At 39.3% G+C, this 21,524-nt stretch overlaps 1 protein-coding gene across 1 annotated transcript in view; it reads right to left on the reverse strand.

The window, feature by feature from the left end:
• Nucleotides 1–21,524, reverse strand: part of mettl6 (methyltransferase 6, methylcytidine) — a 62,311-nt gene that overhangs the window by 1,795 nt on the left and 38,992 nt on the right. Inside the window, exon 5 of the mRNA XM_062062594.1 lies at nt 20,466–20,527. Within this exon, the coding sequence (XP_061918578.1) occupies nt 20,466–20,527 (62 nt within the window). The remainder of the gene's footprint in view (nt 1–20,465; nt 20,528–21,524) is intronic.

The raw sequence follows: 21,524 nt of genomic DNA on the forward strand, positions 1-21,524 counted from the left end.
TGACATGAAAAAAACACATGTAAAAAAAAACCTGGCGTGTACTTTTTGATATTAAAATAAAACACAAAGCAGTTTGGCTAATGAAGATGAAGTCAAATAAACAAGCTTTGTTCTTCTCCAACAACGCCTCCTTGTAGTTCAGTACAACAGTTTGGCCAACAAAAATAAAAAGGAGTAAAACCTCTCACATGGAAATTTGAGCTCGGATTGATGTTATTTGAACAGTGATACAGTTTGCAGTTAAATAAAGGAGTGAACATCCCAGTCAACAAACTAAAGACTTTATAAACAAGTTGTGACAACGTTCACGACACATTGCCTGCTGCATGTTTCCTCGCCTCATTAACTCTCAGTCACAGCAGCTGATGGACGCTGTATTGAGAAAATGAAAGCAACATGAAATAGTTTTCTCCTTCGTTTGATACTTTTAGTGTGGGGACAAGTGTCTCCAATATTGTCCACACCGGTCTCCATCTAAACACAGCAGTGCGCTCCTAAACGCACGCCGGGAAGCGTGGGAAAATTAGGTTAAACCAAGCGCTTGGCTCCGTTTACTCCGAGGGGAGAACCCCGGAGCAAAGTCCGTGTCATTGGTCCGCCATGATTATCAGGCCAAATGCGCCTGACTTCCTGTTGCCTAAAATGCATTACTAAATGACGATTTTTCGATAATTAAAAAAATTAGACGGTATTACTAACCATTCTGGAATTTTATCAAAAACTATCCTTACACCGTTTATCATTACATCCCCCGTCCATTAACAAGTAAAAAGTGAAGGGTGGTCACGGCATGTTCTTGCCGCAAATGTTGGTCAATTTTTTCCAGGGCTTACGGCAAATGACGAGGGCGGTCGCAAGTTGCCGGGGTTAAATCCGAGCCCTGGGACCGTAAACCAGTTTCCACATTAATGAGGCGTCTTTTTCATTCACCTTTGACGCAACCAATATGGCGACGTCTACTGTAGGCGGTCCATACATATCGCACTGTTCTTCGGACCCGTCCATGTTGTCCTGCCCCACTGTGCCATGCCACAGTCTTTAAATTTTCCTGAGGGAACTCTCCTGAAGGAATCAATAAAGTACTATCTAATAAAGTACTATCTACGTTCAAGACAGAATAATGTATGCTGTGTTGTTCCACAGCTGCGCTTTGAGATAATTCAATTAGGAGCGATTCGGAGAAATGTGCAACACAATGAGTGGCAGTGTGCCCATGAGCAGCACTTCCGTGTATTTGGCATTTGCGGCAGGGGTCGATTAGTGAGAAGAGAGAAGATGCCGCGAAGACACTTTGGATTGTTTGTGTCTTTTTAAGGGCGTGAAACGGGATCCGTCATGGACGGACACTTGTCGTGAGAAAAAAACGAGTGGTTGAGATACGTGGGACGCTCAAGAAGTCGGAGGGAATAACCCAGCATGGAGGGGCTCGGGTCAAAGGTAATACAAATAATAAGAGAAGAAATGAACAAATAAAAAAAAAATGGTTTGACAATCTCAGTCAAACTAAAATAATGCTATTTTGTAACAGTAGAAAAGAGCATCATACACAAATACAAATAGACGGAGTAGACATTGAAAGTAGAGATGTCCGATAATGGCTTTTTTGCCGATATTCTGATAATGTCCAACTCTTAATCAACCGATACCGATGCATACAGTCGTGGAATTAACACATTATTACGCCCAGGGACGCCGCTAGGGATTTTGGGCCCCATGAAAAGAATCTTTACAGGGCCCCCGACACAGCGGCAACATTTTTTGATGCTATTTTACATACAATTATGCATTTTAATGGTATTTTTGACTATCATTACCACATTTTTGAAAGAAGAACAGCATCACAGTTGACATGTACAGTAGGGGAAGAACTGAGCACTCTGAATATAATGGATTTCACTTTGAGTCATTTATTTGCTGCACCACTGATTCTTAAATTGGAAATAAACTCTTCCAGGAAAAAATAGCAATTATAATCAGTGGAGAGAAAAAAATCTCAGCAAAAACAAAAACGCCATCAGGATACAAAATGGCCATATATGATTTCTCATAATTTAAGTAGAACTTAATATATGAAAGAATGGTAAATATGCACTACCGTTCAAAAGTTTGGGGTCACCCAAACAATTTTGTGGAATAGCCTTCATTTCTAAGAACAAGAATAGACTGTCGCGTTTCAGATGAAAGTTCTCTTTTTCTGGCCATTTTAAGCGTTTAATTGACCCCACAAATGTGATGCTCCAGAAACTCAATCTGCTCAAAGGAAGGTCAGTTTTGTAGCTTCTGTAACGAGCTAAACTGTTTTCAGATGTGTGAACATGATTGCACAAGGGTTTTCTAATCATCAATTAGCCTTCTGAGCCAATGAGCAAACACATTGTACCATTAGAACACTGGAGTGATAGTTGCTGGAAATGGGCCTCTATACACCTATGTAGATATTGCACCAAAAACCAGACATTTGCAGCTAGAATAGTCATTTACCACATTAGCAATGTATAGAGTGTATTTCTTTAAAGTTAAGACTAGTTTAAAGTTATCTTCATTGAAAAGTACAGTGCTTTTCCTTCAAAAATAAGGACATTTCAATGTGACCCCAAACTTTTGAACGGTAGTGTATATATAATATAACGTTGCAGACTGAGTCAAGCTTCCTTTTGCAACCTTTCAATCACTGGTCCTTGCTCAACTTTTCACAGCTGCACATGTGGGGGCATATGGGGCTGATTCAGGGGCAGGGGGAGTTGGGGGCTGACAGACAGCTGCTGCTGCTGCTGCTGCTGGTGCACTTGACTCTGTTCAGAATGAGGCATCATTTTGACAGAGGGGAGATCAACTATTATTGAATAAGAACAGCTTGATAAATGTTTGACTGGATTGATTATTTAACTAATATAGCAGTAAAATGTAAAAATCCAGAGTTTTCTTGAGCTAACATGGTGAGAAAAGTGAGCTAGCTTATTACCACAGACAGGGACAAAGTTAATATGCATGACTTTCCACCACAACTAACAAACCCACCTTTTTTTTGGAAATATTGGGTGACATATTGTCGACCCTTCAACGCCTTCTCCTCTCTTATTTTATTCTCCTTTCTTTTTTGGCTGCCTGATTTTTGAGGCATACTGCTGTCTGTGACAAATCGCGGTGCTCTACCTGCAGCTGATCCAGTCGGACTGAACCATTTTACGTAAATAGAGGGGGAAGGGAGGGCCCTGCAGGTGTTGATGCTTCCAAAACAAATAAAGGTATTGTTACCAGGACATGGAAAATAAAACGTGTGATTATATGTTAGTTAATAACTTAGTGTCATTATTTTTTCTGTATTATAATTTCATCATCATTAGGGGGCTCTCTGGGCCCCCCTCCATCATGGGCCCCTAGAATCCGTCTCCTTCACCCCCCCCCCCCCCCCCCCCCCTTTTCGGCGCCCCTGATTACGCCTAATTTTGTTGTGATGCCCCGCTGGATGCATTAAACAATGTAACAAGGTTTTCCAAAATAAAAAAATTCAAGTTATGGAAAAAAAGTGCCAACATGGCACTGCCATATTTATTATTGAAGTCACAAAGTGCTTTTTTTTTTTAACATGCCTCAAATCAGCAGCTTGGAATTTGGGACATGAGCATGAGGAGGTTGAGGTGGGCGGGGTTGGGGGTAGGCGTAGCGGGGGGTGTATATTGTAGCGTCCCGGAAGAGTTAGTGCTGCAAGGGGTTCTGCGTATTTGTTCTGTTGTGTTTATGTTGTGTTACGGTGCGGATGTTCTCCCGAAATGTGTTTGTCATTCTTGTTTGGTGTGGGTTCACAGTGTGGCGCATATTTGTAACAGTGTTAAAATTGTTTATACGGCCACCCTCAGTGTGACCTGTATGGCTGTTGACCAAGCATGCCTTGCATTCACTTGTGTGTGTGAAAAGCCGTAGATATTATGTGATTGGACCAGTGCCTTTAAGGTTTAATGGCGCTCTGTACTTCTCCCTACGTCCGTGTACACAGCAGCTATTTAAAAAGTCATAAATTTTACTTTTTGAAACAGATACTGATAATTTCCGAACCGATACTGATGATTTCCGATATTACATTTTAAAGCATTTATCGGCCTATAATATCGGCAGCCCGATATTATCGGACATCTCTAATTTAAATAACAATCGCAATACAAAGATCCCGTTTTTTACTTTTTACACTTACTTTACCACAAGAGAGTGTGTGCTTTTTGTGCAAAATAAAATCAAATCCATCCATCCATCCATCCATCCATTTTCTACCGCTTATTCCCTTCGGGGTCGCTGGAGCCTATCTCAGCTACAATTGGGCGGAAGGCGGGGTACACCCTGGACAAGTTAATTGAATGCAAAAAATACTCACAATGTTGACCAGTATTTTAGTTCAAAGCATAATCATTTTGTAAATAAGTGCTGTAAGTACGTTATGCTGATGTAAAGTACTTTTTTGAACCCTTCATTTTGTCGGTGCAGTCAGTGGCTTCACCACGCTATTATTGTGAAGGGGGGGGAGTCTGCTGTGCTGTTCTCAGTTTGACGGGTAAAGAGGCGACTTGAGGCTGTAAAAATACAATGGCGTTCTTTTTGTATTGTTGCAGTTTCACAAATTCCTCAGTAAATTCACCAAAACAACACCGTGGAGTTACTGAGTCTGTTTAGCTGATTGGAGTGCTAGCTCTCCAAAAGACGACGACTTCTGTTTTGTTTGATCAGCCGTTTTACTGCCGTGTTACAGACACTGTTTGGAAACAATTAAGGTGTGTAAAACATTTATAAAAGGTTTCTGTGTAATTAACTTATTTCACAACGTATATGTCTGCGGCTTATAGTCCGGTGTGGCTAATATGTGGCAATATGTTGTTATTGTAAAGTTTAGTGTGTGCGGCTTGTATACCGGTGTCCTCTATAGTCCGGAATATACGGTAAATCAGCTGTGGTGTGAGGTGTATTAAGAAGAGTTATGCCATCAACAATAGTACCATTATTATGTGTTTGAGCAATCCCAAACATGCCAAGTCTAGGAAAAACACAATCTTTTTGTTGCGGTTTATATGTAATTGTGGTACAAACAAATAAATTAATGTATGGTTAAACACGCTATTTGTAACTGTTGAACAAAGATGAAATTAACTCCACAGACCTTAGTGATTTCTAAGTGAGTTCTCAGATGTCTGAGGTCACAACAATAAAATCCCTTGTCATCTTTTTGAGGCAGAAAGAATCAAGTTTTTCTCCAACAACTCCTTGGTTCTGCTTGCCAGCTATGAGTGTTCTGGCTGCAGGAACACTGAGGTTCTTGTCTTTGAATCAGCAGACAGATCTTTTTTTCCCCCACTTGTGTTATTTTCAGGCAGCTTCAGAGGCTCCGTCCTTCGTGGTGTCTTAATTTTCTCTCCTTATTTAATCATCCTCCTGTCTGCTGCTGTCTTGTCGGCCAGATAACAAACGTGTAGATAAAGATGGTGGCGCCCCCAAGCATTACTGGGAGAAGAAGGTGGTCTTTGAGTCTCCGTTTTGAGCTCATTGATTGACCTCGGAAGTTTGGGATTCACATCGGAACAAACGATGTTGATTATATTGCTTATCAGAGTGAAAGTCTGTACTCTGTCCTGAACAGAAACCTAAACTTGCAGGCCTCGAAATTTAACTTTTTAAGGTCATGGCAAGTTTTGCTTTTAAGGAGAGCTCATAATTTATGGGGTGCAAAATCCTACTCCACCTCCTAGTGGTGCACCCCCGGGAAACGCCAAGTAGGGGTTGCCTGTGAGAGTGATGTATGGTGGAGGCCTCACCAGGCCGTCACAGTAGCCAAGAAGGTCTCACAGGAACCCTGAAAAGGGTAGGCTAACGGAGTTCAGGTGAAGACATCGGCAGCAGGAATGATGGATGGAAACCTTCAGCAGAGGAATCTGTACCGATCAACGGTGAAGTTCCAAGCTGGTTGGCGGAAGAACCAAACAATATGGTCAACGGCAAGCAGCAAAAAGACCAGTTAGAGGTCACTGCGAGCAGCAGGAGAGACTGCTTAAGTCTGGGAAGACCACTCTCCTAACACAAGGCAAGTGTAAATAAATCCCTGGCCCTCCAGGTTGGGGGTTGGGCGATGGGCTAACTACCCGTCCCTGGAAAAATAAACTGGTTACAGAAACCGAAACTATGGAAACTTTACCTCTGACTGACCGAAGCCTAACTGACGACCCACAAGTGGGATGTATGAACCGTCTGGGGCAAACTCATCAGAGACCTCAGGGGGGGGAAATGTCTGTTGAAGCTGAAGTCCAGAACGAGAATTGGATGCTGGAATTTCAGAACACTACACCAAGCTGGAAAATTGGCACAATTGACCAAAGAAATGCAACGTTACAACCTAAGCATTGTTGGTGTATGTGAGAGACGATGGTATACCTTTGGAGAAGTAACAACTGCCACTGGAGAGACCTTTCTCTATTCAGGCAACCCCAAAGAAGAAAACCCACACACACACGGAGTAGGACTACTCCTTTCAAAAGCTGCAGTAAAAAGCCTCATCGAATGGGAACTAATTTCAGAAAGGATCATCACAGCCAGGTTTACATCAAAAGGACGCAATATCACATTCATTCAATGCTACGCTCCCACCAACACTGCTGTTTTTGAAGAAAAAGACACTTTTTACCAACAACTACAGGCTGTCTTCCAGAAGGCTCCCAAAAGAGACATCAAGATTGTAATGGGAGATCTGAATGCCAAAATTGGAAAGGATAATAGCGACTGGAGAGGAACGATGGGGACTGAAGGACTGGGACTGATGAATGAGAATGGGCTTCTCTTTGCCAGCTTCTGTGCCCTCAATGAGCTAGTGATCGGAGGCAGTCTCTTCCCACACAACCAAACCCAAAAAGCTACCTGAATATCCCCAGACCACCACACCGAAAATCAGATCGACCACTTTGCAATAGACAGGAAATGGAGGAGAGTTCTCCTTGATGTCAGAGTAAAAAGGGGCGCTGATATAGACTCTGACCACCATCTTCTCGTGGGAGAACTCAGAATGAAACTGGCAGTGAAGAACAAAGTTGGGAACAGGGTTCAAAGAAGGTTTGAGACGAGGAAACTGAAGGATAACATAATACGACAAGAATGGGGAATCCAGCTTCGCAAAAGGTTCCAAGCCCTAACAGAAGGAGATAACATAAACAACAAATGGGAAAGATGCAAGATGGCTTTCACTAACACTTGCGAATCTGTCCTGGGCTACAGAGACCCAGGAAGAAAGGACTGGATCACAGATGCAACTTGGAGGGAGATCGAGGCTAGGCGTGAAATCAAAGCAAAACTCAACCGAGAGACAGACAACAACAACAAGAAACGCCTCCGACAAGACTACCACGAAAAGAACAAAGAGGTTCAAAAAAGCTGCAATAGGGACAATAAAACACAAACAGAGGAGCTGGCCAAAGAAGCAGAGGCAGCAGCCAGAGAAAGAAACGCCAAGGAACTCTACAGAATAACCCGTCAGTTGTCGGGGAAAAAACGGACCACAAGCCGCCCTATCAGGGACAAGCAGGGAAACCTTCTCACCAAAGGTCACAGCAATTAGAGCGCTGGAAGGAACACTTTGAAGAGTTCCTGAATAGACTCCCCCCAGACACTACACCAGTCATTGAGGAAGCAGGAAAAAACCTAAACATCAACTGTGGTAGGATAACAAAGAAGGAAATAAAGCGAGCCAGCAACAAACTGAAGCTGGGCAGGGCACCAGGGAAGGATAACATCCCCCCTGATGTACTGAAAGCAGACATCAATGTCACCACTGATATCCTCCATGGGCTTCTAAATGACATCTGGGAAAAAGAGGAGGTTCCCAATGATTGGAAGGAGGGGTTAATTGTCACAGTTCCGAAGAAAGGAAACCTCAGCGAATGTAAAAACTGGAGAGTCCCCAGCAAAATCCTCTGCCGAATTATCCTGGACAGAATACAAGAACCACTAGATAAGATTTTCAGGAAGGAACAAGCAGGTTTCCGGAAAAACAACTCCTGTACAGATCACATTGCATCACTCAGAATAATTGTCGAACGGTGCATCGAATGGCAGTCATCGCTATTCATAAACTTTGTCGACTTCGAAAAGGCTTTCGACAGTCTAGACAGAAACATCCTATGGAAACTGCTCCGACATTATGGAATTCCAATAAAACTGGTCAACATCATCAAATGCATGTATGATGGATTCACAGGTCAAGTCATCTCAAATGGTAAGCTCTCGGACACCCTCCTTATAAAAACAGGAGTACGGCAAGGCTGTCTACTGTGACCCCTCCTCTTCCTTATCTCCATCGACTGGACAATGAACATTTCAGTGGATGGCCAGAGAACAGGATTACAGTGGAACCCTTTTGAACAACTAGAAGACCTTGATTTTGCTGACGACCTGGCTCTGATCTCAGGAACACTCACACACATTCAACGCAAGACCACCAGATTGCATGAACACAGTAAACAGATAGGCCTCAGGATAAACACTGGGAAGACCAAGGTCGTGAGGCTCAGCACCAAATCCTATCAACCTATCACAATCGAGGAGCACCCCCTGGAAGATGTGGTCGAGTTTGTCTACCTGGGAAGCAACAGCAGCACAGATGGAGGAGCTGATAAAGATGTCGAGCTGCGCATCAGCAAAGCAAGACATGCCTTTGGAACTCTCCGACCTGTATGGCTCTCTTCCCAGCTCTCCAGAAACACCAAAATCAGAATCTTCACTACAAATGTAAAATCTGTCCTTCTTTATGGCTGTGAAATCTGGAAAACCACCAAATCAATCATTCATAAACTACAAGTGTTTATTAACAACTGTCTCAGGTACATACTGAGGATTTGGTGGCCCAACAAGATATCAAATGTAGACCTGTGCAGACACATGAACCGAGAGCAAATTCAAAATGAAATCAAAAGCAGAAAGTGGGGATGGATCGGCCATACGCTTAGGAAGGATCCGAGAAACCTAGCAAGACAAGCCCTGGACTATAACCCTCAAAGCAAGAGGAAGCCAGGGAGACCAAAACTCAACTGGAGGCGGTCCACTCTTGATGAACTGACCAAGATGGGGATCTCCTGGCAAGAAGCGAAGACCATCGCACAGAAGAGAGTGAGGTGGAGATCCATGGTAGATGCCCTATGCTCCCAAGGGGGCCAAGAGGATTAAAGTAAAGTAAAGGAAGTAATTTAGGGCACCAAGGCAAACAATATTTCATTTTTTTGTGTGTGTGTGTGTGTGTATGAACAGTTTTTTTATTCATTATTAATATAATCTTGTCAGCTTTTTGTCATTACATGATGCCTTTATCTATATTTTTACATTTTGATAGAGGGAGTTATTTTTTAATTTATTATTTTGTTATGTTTTTAAGTGATGTACATTTATATGTACATGTAGATGCTGTATCGGGACAGATTCATTAAGAGTTTGAGCAGAAGTACAGTATGTCATACAGGAATGAACTGTACACAATAAAACATTAAAGGCCTACTGAAATTATTTTTTTTAATTTAAACTGGAATAGCAGATCCATTCTATGTGTCATACTTAATCATTTCGCGATATTGCCATATTTTTGCTGAAAGGATTTAGTAGAGAAAATCGACGATAAAGTTTGCAACTTTTGCTCGTTGATAAAAAAAAGCCGTGCCCCTACCTGAAGTAGCGTGACGTTGCAAGCGGTAGTGCTGCTCACAATTCCCCGTTGTTTACAATGGAGCGAGAGATATTTGGAGCGAGAAAGCGAAGATTACCCCATTAATTTGAGCGAGGATGAAAGATTTGTGGATGCGGAACGTTAGAGTGACGGACCAGAATGCAGTTCAAGAGATATCTTTTTTCGCTCTTACCGTAACTTAGGTACAAGCTGGCTCATTGGATTCCACACTCTCTCCTTTTTCTATTGTGGATCACGGATTTGTATTTTAAACCACCTCGGATACCATATCCTCTTGAAAATGAGAGTCGAGAAGGCGAAATGGACATTCAGTGACTTTTATCTCCACGAAAATACATAGACGAAGCTCTTTAGCATGAGCTAACGTGATAGCATCTGTCTCAAATGCAGATAGAAACTAAATAAATAAATACCTGACTGGAAGGATAGACAGAAGTTCAACAATACTACTATCAGGAGACACCGAACCAAATATTAGCGCTCCACCTACGCCAGCCAGCCCTCCTCTGCTCATCAACACCCGTGCTCACCTGCGTTCCAGCGATCGACGATGCGGTCGGCGGCCCGGAGACGTAGGAAGTCAAGGTGAGGTCGCCGGCGCTAGTGTCTGCTATCCAACAAAGTCCTCCTTGTTGTGTTGCTACAGCCAGCCGCTAATACACCGATCCCACCTACAACGTTCTTCTTTGCAGCCTCCATTGTTCATTAAACAAATTGCAAAAGATTCACCAACACAGATGTCCAGAATACTGTGGAATTATGAAATGAAAACAGAGCTTTGTGTATAGGATTTTTCGGGCTCCGAATACTTCCCTTGTCCTCGTGACGTCACACGCATACGTCAGCATAATAAAACGTTTTCAAGCGGATGTGTGGCGGGAAATTTAAAATTGTACTTTATAAGTTAACCCGGCCGTATTGGCATGTGTTGCAATGTTAAGATTTCATCATTGATATATAAACTATCAGACTGCGTGGTCGGTAGTAGTGGGTTTCAGTAGGCCTTTAACAAAATGATGTGTCACATGAATGGTTTTTAAAGTAATACCTACCATGAAAAAAATACAAAAACATGGTGTTTACTTTTTGATATCAAAATAAAACACAAAGCAGTTTGGCTAAAGAAGATGAAGTCTAGTAAACAAGCTTTGTTCTTCTCCAACAACACCATGTGTTTCAGTACAGTTTGGCCAACAAAAATAAAGAGTGACGCCTCTCACGCCGAATACACAATCTTCACAGCCTGCGTTCAATTCGATGAGATGACAAAACATATGACATGATAATTTTGATTTGCAATGATGCATACTGTATTTTTCGGACTATAAGTCGCAGTTTTTTTTCATAGTTTGGCCGGGGGTGCGACTTATACTCAGGAGCGACTTATGTGTGAAATGATTAACACATTACCGTAAAATATCAAATAATATTATTCAGCTCATTCACGTAAGAGACTAGACGTATAATATTTCATGGGATTTAGCGATTAGGAGTGACAGATTGTTTGGTAAACGTATAGCATGTTCTATATGTTATAGTTATTTGAATGACTCTTACCATAATATGTTACGTTAACATACCAGGCACGTTCTCAGTTGGTTATTTATGCCTCATATAATGTACACTTATTCAGCCTGTTGTTCACGATTCTTTATTTATTTAAAATTGCCTTTCAAATGTCTATTCTTGGTGTTGGCTTTTATCAAATACATTTCCCCGAAAAATGCGAACCATACTCCAGTGCGACTTATATATGTTTTTTTCCTTTTTTATTATGCATTTTCGGCCGGTGCGACTTATACTCCAAAAAAAACGGTATATATTCTTTAAAGGCCTACTGAAACCCACTACTACCGACCACGCAGTCTGATAGTTTATATATAATTGATGAAATCTTAACATTGCAACACATGCCAATACGGCCAAGTTAACTTATAACGGGCAATTTTAAATTTCCCGCTAAACTTCCGGTGGAAAACGTCTATTAATGATGACGTATGCGCGTGACGTCAATCGTTGAAACGGAAGTATTGGGACACATTGTATCCAATACAAAAAGCTCAGTTTTAATCTCAAAATTCCACAGTATTCTGGACATCTGTGTTGGTGAATCTTTTGCAATTTGTTTAATGAACAATGAAGACTGCAAACAACACAACCAGGAGGACTTTGACTTGGATAGCAGATGCGCTATCCGACGCTAGCCGCCGACTGCATCTATGATCGGGTGAAGTCCTTCGTCGCTCCGTCGATCGCTGGAATGCAGGTGAGCACGGGTGTTGATGAGCAGATGAGGGCTGGCTGGCGTAGGTGGATATCTAATGTTTTTATCATAGCTCTGTGAGGTCCCGTTGATAAGTTAGCTTCAATGGCGTCGTTAGCAACAGCATTGTTAAGCTTCGCCAGGCTGTAAAGCATTAGCCGTGTAGTTACAGGTCCATGGTTTAATAGTATTGTTGATTTTCTGTCCGTGATCCACAATAGAAAAAGGAGAGAGTGTGGAATCCAATGAGCCAGCTTGTACCTAAGTTACGGTCAGAGCGAAAAAAGATGCGTCCTGCACTGCACTCTAGTCCTTCACTCTCACGTTCCTCATCCACGAATCTTTCATTCAGCCCTTTGAGACACTTGTGGTTTAGGGCTATATAAATAAACATTGATTGATTGATTGATCCTGGCTCAAATTAATGGGGTAATCGTCACTTTCTCGGTCCGAATCGCTCTCGCTGCTGGTGTAAACAATGGGGAAATGTGAGGAGCCTTTCAACCTGTGACGTCACGCTACTTCCGGTACAGGCAAGGCTTTTTTTTATCAGCGACCAAAAGTTGCGAACTTTATCGTCGATGTTCTCTACTAAATCCTTTCAGCAAAAATATGGAAATATCGCGAAATGATCAAGTATGACACATAGAATGGATCTGCTATCCCCGTTTAAATAAATAACAATTATTTCAGTAGGCCTTTAAAAAGGCTAAACAAATGTTTTATAGATATTTAAAAAAACAAAAACTAATATTAGTGTTATTAGTAATAATATTAATGAATGAATATTATAATTTTTTTCTTGCATCAGAATCACAATGAGTTTTAACACAAGGAATTTGGCTTTGCTGTGCTCTCTTTCAATTGTTGCTTATTGTAAAATGTAACACAGACTCCACTTTCTTCTGCCCTGCCAGAGTGTTGCAATTTAGTTTTCCAAATATGTAAACAGTCCCTTGAATTAATTTAAACAAAATAAATAACTTCTTTAGTTGTTTTATTAATATTATCCACAATAAAGTCACTGTAAAACTAACCACACTAAAGAAAGTACATTATATATACACACACACATGCATGCATGTAGGAATCACGTTAGATGAATAATATAGTTTGAATCAAACTGAAAAAAGCAATACAGTTATGCAGGATGAAGATTGAGCTTAAATGCCACTATTAATGCTAATGTACAATGGACTATCTTATAGACAAGCTAACTCAAATTAGTATGGCCAATCTCAGGGTACATACAGGGTTTCCCACACATTCATTTATTTGTGGCGGCCCGCCACGAAAGAATTGCGTCTGCCACAAATAAAATTAAAAAAAAAAATAAAAAATTTAAATTAAAAAATTAATTTATTTTTTTTAGTTTTTTTGTCCTCTCCAGCTTCTCAGGCAAATCATATAGTTGATGTAGATGCCCATATCGGCTGTTCAGATTTACTTTACAAAAGAGAAGTGTAGGATACTTCTCTTGTTGCCTTATTTGTATTTGACTTTATTAAATGTATTTATATTAGAAACACAACATGTGTATATAACAAAGGGTGCAAAGTCTGCAGGCAGTAGGAAACACATGGTTAAGTGTAGGGAGTAAAACTGATGGCAGTCTAAAGTTCAAGATTTTTGGAGCTCTTGTTCAGTGGATCAGATGTTTGATGAAGCTCTGTGTCTATCTACCACCACTACTGTTTTCTGTTTATTTGTTACTGACTGTGGCAGGACACCTCTGCCTCTGTTTCACTTTATGTTGCTGGTAAATAATATGGTTGTAGTAGTAGGCTACAGTTAAATTATTTAGTATGCACTAATTAAAGGGGCAGAGCTTTGAGACATTTTAGCTTTTATATTTTATAAGATATATTTTTTGTAAAAACCACAATTAATAAATATATTTCAGTGAATAACTTATTGTTCAAATCTGTATATAAATATGTACATTAAGTGTTGTAATTATATTGTAAAATGGATGGATGGATGGACGTTTAAAACAAAACTGTTATTATTAATTAGTAAGTATACATTTTTTGAGCCTTTTTGGAGAAAATCAAATCATTGTAGTAAATTATGCAAATTACTCGATGATGTCATGGTGACCACGCCCATAGCCACGCCCCCACCACCACAGGTATCTTGGCAGTTTACGGAAAACACTGACATATAACAATCATTCACACTCACATTCATATTTATGGACAATTTGCAGTCCCCGGCGAAGCTAACGTGAATATTTTTGGAATGTGGGAGGAAAGTGGAGTACACACACAAGTGCACACTCCACACAGCAATGTCCACACGGACAGTGGTCCCCAACCAGCACCGTTCCGTGGATCAATTGGTACCGGGCCGCACAAGAGAAAAAAAAATAATTAAAAAAATTAATTAAATCAACATAAAAAACACAAGATACACTTACAATTAGTACACCAACCCAAAAAACCTCCCTCCCCCATTTACACTCATTCACACAAAAGGGTTGTTTCTTTCTGTTATTAATTTTTCTGGTTCCTACATTATATATCAATATAGATCAATACAGTCTACAGGAATACAGTCTGTAAGCACGCATTATTGTATTTTTTTAAGACAAAATTAAAAAAAATAATAAAATAAAATACATTTAAAAAAATAATAATTTTCAAGTGCAGTTACAAAAAGGCTGGGGACCACTGCACACGGAGGTTCGAAGATGCACACGGCGTAAAGTTAGGCGTTATTGTTGGTAGTAAAGTCAAAAGATTTAGGGTACTTTACCCGGGCTTGAACAAGAAATGCATTAATTAACTTTAATCATTTAATATTTTTCTCCTCACTTTTGTCATGTGTCAACTCCATGCGTAGCCAGCTGACGCTCTTCTGACAGGTGATTTAGATGCACCTATTTTTTTTTTTCAAAATAAAGCAGCGAGGAACGTTTTTGCTGTGTTTCAAAGTTATTATAGCCAATAGTACGTAAATGATATACTGTATACGGTATATCCAGTCTTACAATATATCACTTTAGTTTGTTTTCATGTTAAAAAAGTGTTTTCATGTAAATAAAATTTAAAAAAATATATATATATATACATATATATGTATATATATTGAAGGTGCAATCTAGCCATAGCGTTGCACCACCATTGTTTACTTAGACTTAGACCAACTTTATTGATCCACAAGGGAAAATGTTCCACACAGTAGTTCAGTTTCAAAGGATGGAAAGGATCGCAGGTATTAAGTGGACTAAAAATGTACCATAGTATCAATATAAAATATAACATATATGTAATATTTATATAATATATACTGATATATTATATTATATTTTCATATAATACTTACAATATATAACAAATCCCAGTTACCATGTACAATATTACAGTATAATGTAAGAGCTGCAGCAAAAAAATAAGAAAAAGGCAGTATAAAATAGAGAGTAGATCCAGCAGAAAAAAGACATTATAAACAAAGAGAGGTAGCTAACATAGAAGCGGTCAAGTAATACAGTGGTCCCCAACCACCAGGCCGCGGCCCGGTACGACCAATTGGTACCGGGCCGCGCAAGAAATTAAAAAAAAAAAAAAAAAAAAGTTTGTTTTTTTTAGTTAAATCAACATAAAAAACACAATATATACATTATATATCAATATAGATCAACACCATCTGCAGGGATACAGTCCGTAAGCACACATTAGTGTATTTATTTATTTTAAAAAAATAAATTTAAAAAAATCACCCCCCCGGTCCATGGGACAAATTTTCAAGCGTTGACCGGTCCCCAGCTACAAAAAGGTTGGGGACCACTGAAGTAATAGACAGATATCAGGTAATACACAGATATCAGGTAATACACAGTGGCCTAGTGGTTAGAGTGTCCGCCCTGAGATCGGTAGGTTGTGAGTTCAAACCCCGGCCGAGTCATACCAAAGACTATAAAAAAATGGGAGCCATTACCTCGGCACTCAGCATCAGGTTGGAATTGGGGGTTAATTCACCAAAAATGCTGCTGCCCACTGCTCCCCTCACCTCCCAGGGGGTGAACAAGGGGATGGGTCAAATGCAGAGGACACATTTCACCACACCTAGTGTGTGTGTGTGTGACAATCATTGGTACTTTAACTGTAATAGACAGATATCAGGTAATGGACAGATACATGTCGGGTTACTCTGCCGAGCTCTAGACAGCACCGTCACTCAACAACGGCACATTATTTGCAGACTATAATTACTTGTTTGCAAAAAATATATTTTACCCCAAATAGGTGAAACTACACAATCTCCCACAGCACACCAGACTGTATTGACACAGTGGTTGAAAAACAGTGGCCTAAACTAAACAATTTGCAGCGGCTTTTATGTCTGTAAAGTTTTTTTTGTTGTTGAGCCTTTTGAGCGGAACTACACTTTTTTTAATGTGGGAATCTTGCTGATCAATCGCAATCTTTATGTAAGACAAGATCACATGTTTTTATTTTTAATCCATTCTAAATCGTAAATAAACAAAAGCCAAACAATGGGGCCAATGAGTGACACTCTGTTCCGCCTATAGAGCTCTCTTAAAAAAAAAACTCCAAGGTTTTATATACATGCCGTAAGCAGTAATATTCATAATAACATGTCATATTTACCTATTTTGATCATTTTAAGCATACTGCGGCGTATTAATTTCACATCGCATCCCAACATTAGCTATTTCCTTCAACAACAACAACACTACTAATCATGGCAGACTTCATGAGCAAAAAAAAAGACTACTTTGGGACAAATGATGATCAGAAACGTATATTTTTGAGGCTGAATATATGGAGGATGATCTACAAGTTTTAGAAGCTGTGTGCTAAACAGATGCAGCTTTAGTGAAACACTAAGCATCATGTAGCATTATTGCTAAGTGCTAAAGAAGATATACAAACCTAATCAAACAATCACTTGCTGTACAAGGTCTGCTCTCACTGGGATGCTGACTGATGGGATGTTTATATCTTGCTGTTTTTAGATGAATAGTTAATCACAATCGTCACGTAAGTTTAAAAAAAGAAAAAAAGAGCGTCTTTTCGTGTCTTTCTCGTCATCTCCGTGTCTAAGTTGGATGTCAAAGTTGACCATCTTGTGGGTTTATGTCCACAACCTTCTACTATCTAGGTGATTCTTGTTTGATGTGGGTTCACACTACAGTGTGGCGCATATTTGTAACAGTGTTAAAGTTGTTTACACTACCGTTCAAAGGTTTGGGGTCACCCAAACAATTTTGTGGAATAGCCTTAATTCCTAAGAACAAGAATAGACTGTCGAGTTTCAGATGAAAGTTCTCTTTTTCTGGCCATTTTGAGCGTTTAATTGACCCCACAAATGTGATGCTCCAGAAACTCAATCTGCTCAAAAGAAGGTCAGTTTTGTAGCTTTTGTAACGAGCTAAACTGTTTTCAGATGTGGGAACATGATTGCACAAGGGTTTTCTAATCATCAATTAGCCTTCTGAGCCAATGAGCAAACACATTGTTCCATTAGAACACTGGAGTGATAGTTGCTGGAAATGGGCCTCTATACACCTATGTAGATATTGCACCAAAAACCAGACATTTGCAGCTAGAATAGTCATTTACCACATTAGCAATGTATAGAGTGTATTTCTTTAAAGTTAAGACTAGTTTAAAGTTATCTTCTTTGAAAAGTACAGTGCTTTTCCTTCAAAAATAAGGACATTTCAATGTGACCCCAAACTTTTGAACGGTAGTGTATATGGCCACCCTCAGTGTGACCTGTATGGCTGTTGACCAAGTATGCTTGCATTCACTTAAGTGTGTGTGAAAAGCTGTAGATATTATGTGATTGGGCCGGCACGCAAAGGCAGTGCCTTTAAGGTTTATTGGCGCTCTGTACTTCTCCCTACGTCCGTGAACACAGCGGCATTTTTAAAAAGTCATACATTTTACTTTTTGAAACCGATACCGATAATTTCCGATGTTACATTTTAAAGTATTTATTGGCCGATAATATCGGCAGTCCAATATTATCGGACATCTCTAATTGAAAGGGTAAAAGAAACCAGATTTTGGGGAGTATTAATAGATGACAAAATGAACTGGAAATCTCATATACAAAATATACAACATAAGGTGGCAAAAAAACATCCTGGGCCAAAAATCACTTCATATTCTCAACTGCTCGCTAGTGTTACCATATCTGAGTTATTGTGCAGAAATATGGGGAAATAACTACAAATGTGCGCTACATTCGTTAACAGTGTTACAAAAAAGATCAATTATTAGACTGACAAATAATGTTAGATATAGAGAACATACAAACACTGTATTTATTGAGTCAAAAATATTAAAGTTCAATGATTTGGTAAAATTGCAAACAGCTAAAATGATGTACAAAGCAAACTATAACCTGCTACCAAACCACTGTGGCCTTCATTATAACACTTATATAAGGCTTTTAAATTCATTTTGATAGTAGGCTAATATAGCTAATACAGACACATCATGTGTGTCTTTCATTATAACACATATAAGGCTTTTACAGTCGTTTTGATAGTAGGCTATTATTGCTAATATAGACACTTACATCATGTGTGGCCTTTATTATAACACTTATATAAGACTTTTAAACTCATTTTGATAGTAGGCTATTACAGCTAATACAGATATTTACATTATGTGTGGCCTTCATTATAACACTTGTATAAGGCTTTTAAATTCATTTTGATAGTAGGCTATTATAGCTAATATAGACACTTACATCATGTGTGGCCTTCATTATAACACTTATATAAGGCTTTTAAAGTCATTTTGATAGTAGGCTAATATAGCTAATATAGACAAATCATGTGTGGCTTTCATTATAACACATATAAGGCTTTTACAGTCATTTTGATAGTAGGCTATTATAGCTAATATAGACACATCATGTGTGGCCTTCATTATAACACTTATATAAGACTTTTAAAGTCATTTTGATAGTAGGCTATTACAGCTAATACAGATATTTACATTATGTGTGGCCTTCATTATAACACTTATATAAGGCTTTTAAAGTCATTTTGATAGTAGGCTATTATAGCTAATATAGACACATCATGTGTGGCTTTCATTATAACACTTATATAAGGCTTTTTAAAGTCATTTTGATAGTAGGCTATTATAGCTAATATAGACACTTACATCATGTGTGGCCTTTATTATAACACTTATATAAGGCTTTTACAGTCATTTTGATAGTAGGCTATTATAGCTAATACAGATATTTACATTATGTGTGGCCTTCATTATAACACTTATATAAGGCTTTTAAAGTCATTTTGATAGTAGGCTAATATAGACACATCATGTGTTGCCTTCATTATAACACTTATATAAAGCTTTTAAAGTCATTTTGATAGTAGGCTAATATAGCTAATATAGACAAATCATGTGTTTCCTTCATTATAACACTTGTACAAGACTTTTAAAGTCATTTTGATAGTAGGCTATTATAGCTAATATAGACACTTAAATCTTGTGTGTGGCCTTCATTATAACACTTATATAAGGCTTTTTAAAGTCATGTTGATAGTAGGCTATTATAGCAAATATAGACACTTACATCATGTGTTGCCTTCATTATAACACATACAGTATAAGGCTTTTACAGTCATTTTGATAGTAGGCTAATATAGCCACATCATGTGTTGCCTTCATTATAACACTTATATAAGGCTTTTACAGTCGTTTTGATAGAAGGCTATTATAGCTAATATAGACACTTACATCATGTGTGGCCTTCACTATAACACTTATATAAGGCTTTTAAAGTCATTTTGATAGTAGGCTATCAAATCCATTATTATTATTATTATGTGCTGCCTTCATTATGAGACTTATATAAGACTTATATATTATATTTTAATTTTTTGCGGCTCCAGACAGACGTATTTTTGGTCCAATATGGCTCCTTCAACATTTTGGGTCGCCGACTCCTGGACTAAAAAAATAATTTACACGTCGGTGACTCTTTTTGCTGCGTAGAACTGCAAAAAAAAAAAATGTACGGAGAAAGTTGCGAGTGCCAGCACTTTGATAAAGAAGGCGAGTAACACTGTTGCCGAAACCCTTTTCTTTCTCGTGTCATCTAATTCTATAACTGCCTGGTTGGTCTTCCAGGAAGTAAATTAGCAATATAGGTTGTTTTTTTTCATTCTGAATGACCCACATTGTTCCTTTCTAGGACTCCTCACTTTGTTATGTGATCCTCAAGGATATTTATGTCCAACTCGCTTAATCGGGGCGACTTGCTTGTTCTGCATGCTAATCAGAGTATTAAATCTATTTTCTTCTGCATTTCTATGATAATGCCTTCTTTAATGCTCTCATCATTCACGCTCTACCGGCCCACAGAACTTACATCACCCGTTCATGTGGACGGGCGAGGTCAGCAGCCTGACGGGAGTGCAACATTGTCCCGGTCCTGCAGGACTCCACAGTCCACCACGCCCTGGCCCACATGGAAAAACAGGATGTGTCGGCCTGGCTTACTCACTTTGTCCAGCGACAGGAAAGCCCACAGGAAGTGTGTCCACCTTGCGAGACACCAAATTTACCCTGTTGAAACAAAACAGTTGGTATTGGATCTATTTTTTTTATTTATTTTGAGTCACTTTGCTCGCCTCGGACCTGCCTGTAACGTGCTTTATCAGCATCGTGCTTCAAACCTGTCGCCATTAATCCTGACTTCCTCATTTTGATTAAAAATCAAATAAAAATGAGGACAAACTGTTTTATTCATTTTTGTTTTGTAGTGCAGCTCCATTTTTATTTCATCTGACCACAGAACTTTCCTCCAGAAGGTCTTATCTTTGTTCATTCGATGTCAGATGAAACAAACATTTAGCTGTTTGGCCACAATACCCAGCAATATGTTTGGAGGAGAAAAGGTGAGGCCTGTAATGCCAGGAACACCATTCCTACCGTCAAGCATGGTGGTGGTAGTATTATGCTCTGGGCCTGTTTCGCTGCCAATGAAACTGGTGCTTTACAGAGAGTAAATGGGACAATGAAAAAGGAGGATTACCTCCAAATTCTTCAGGACAACCTAAAATCATCAGCCCGGAGGTTGGGTCTTGGGCGCAGTTGGGTGTGCCAATAGGACAATGACCCCAAACATGCGTCAAAAGTGGTAAAGGAATGGCTAAATCAGGCCAGAATGAAGGTTTTAGAATGGCCTTCCCAAAGTCCTGATTTAAACGTGTGGACAATGCTGAAGAAACAAGTCCATGTCAGAAAACCAACAAATTTAGCTGAACTGCACCAATTTTGTCAAGAGGAGTGGTCAAAAATTCACCAGAAGCTTGTGGATGGCTACCAAAAGCACCTTATTGCAGCTAAACTTGCCAAGGGACATGTAAGCAAATATTAACATTGCTGTATGTATACTTTTGACCCAGCAGATTTGCTCACATTTTCAGTAGACCCATAATAAATTCATAAAAGAACCAAACTTCATGAATGTTTTTTTGTGACAAACAAGTATGTGCTCCAATCACTCTATCACAAAAAAAATAAGATTTGTAGAAATGATTGGAAACTCAAGACAGCCATG

This window comes from Entelurus aequoreus, linkage group LG11 (assembly GCF_033978785.1).
Source record: "Entelurus aequoreus isolate RoL-2023_Sb linkage group LG11, RoL_Eaeq_v1.1, whole genome shotgun sequence".
Taxonomy (NCBI): Eukaryota; Metazoa; Chordata; class Actinopteri; order Syngnathiformes; family Syngnathidae; genus Entelurus; species Entelurus aequoreus.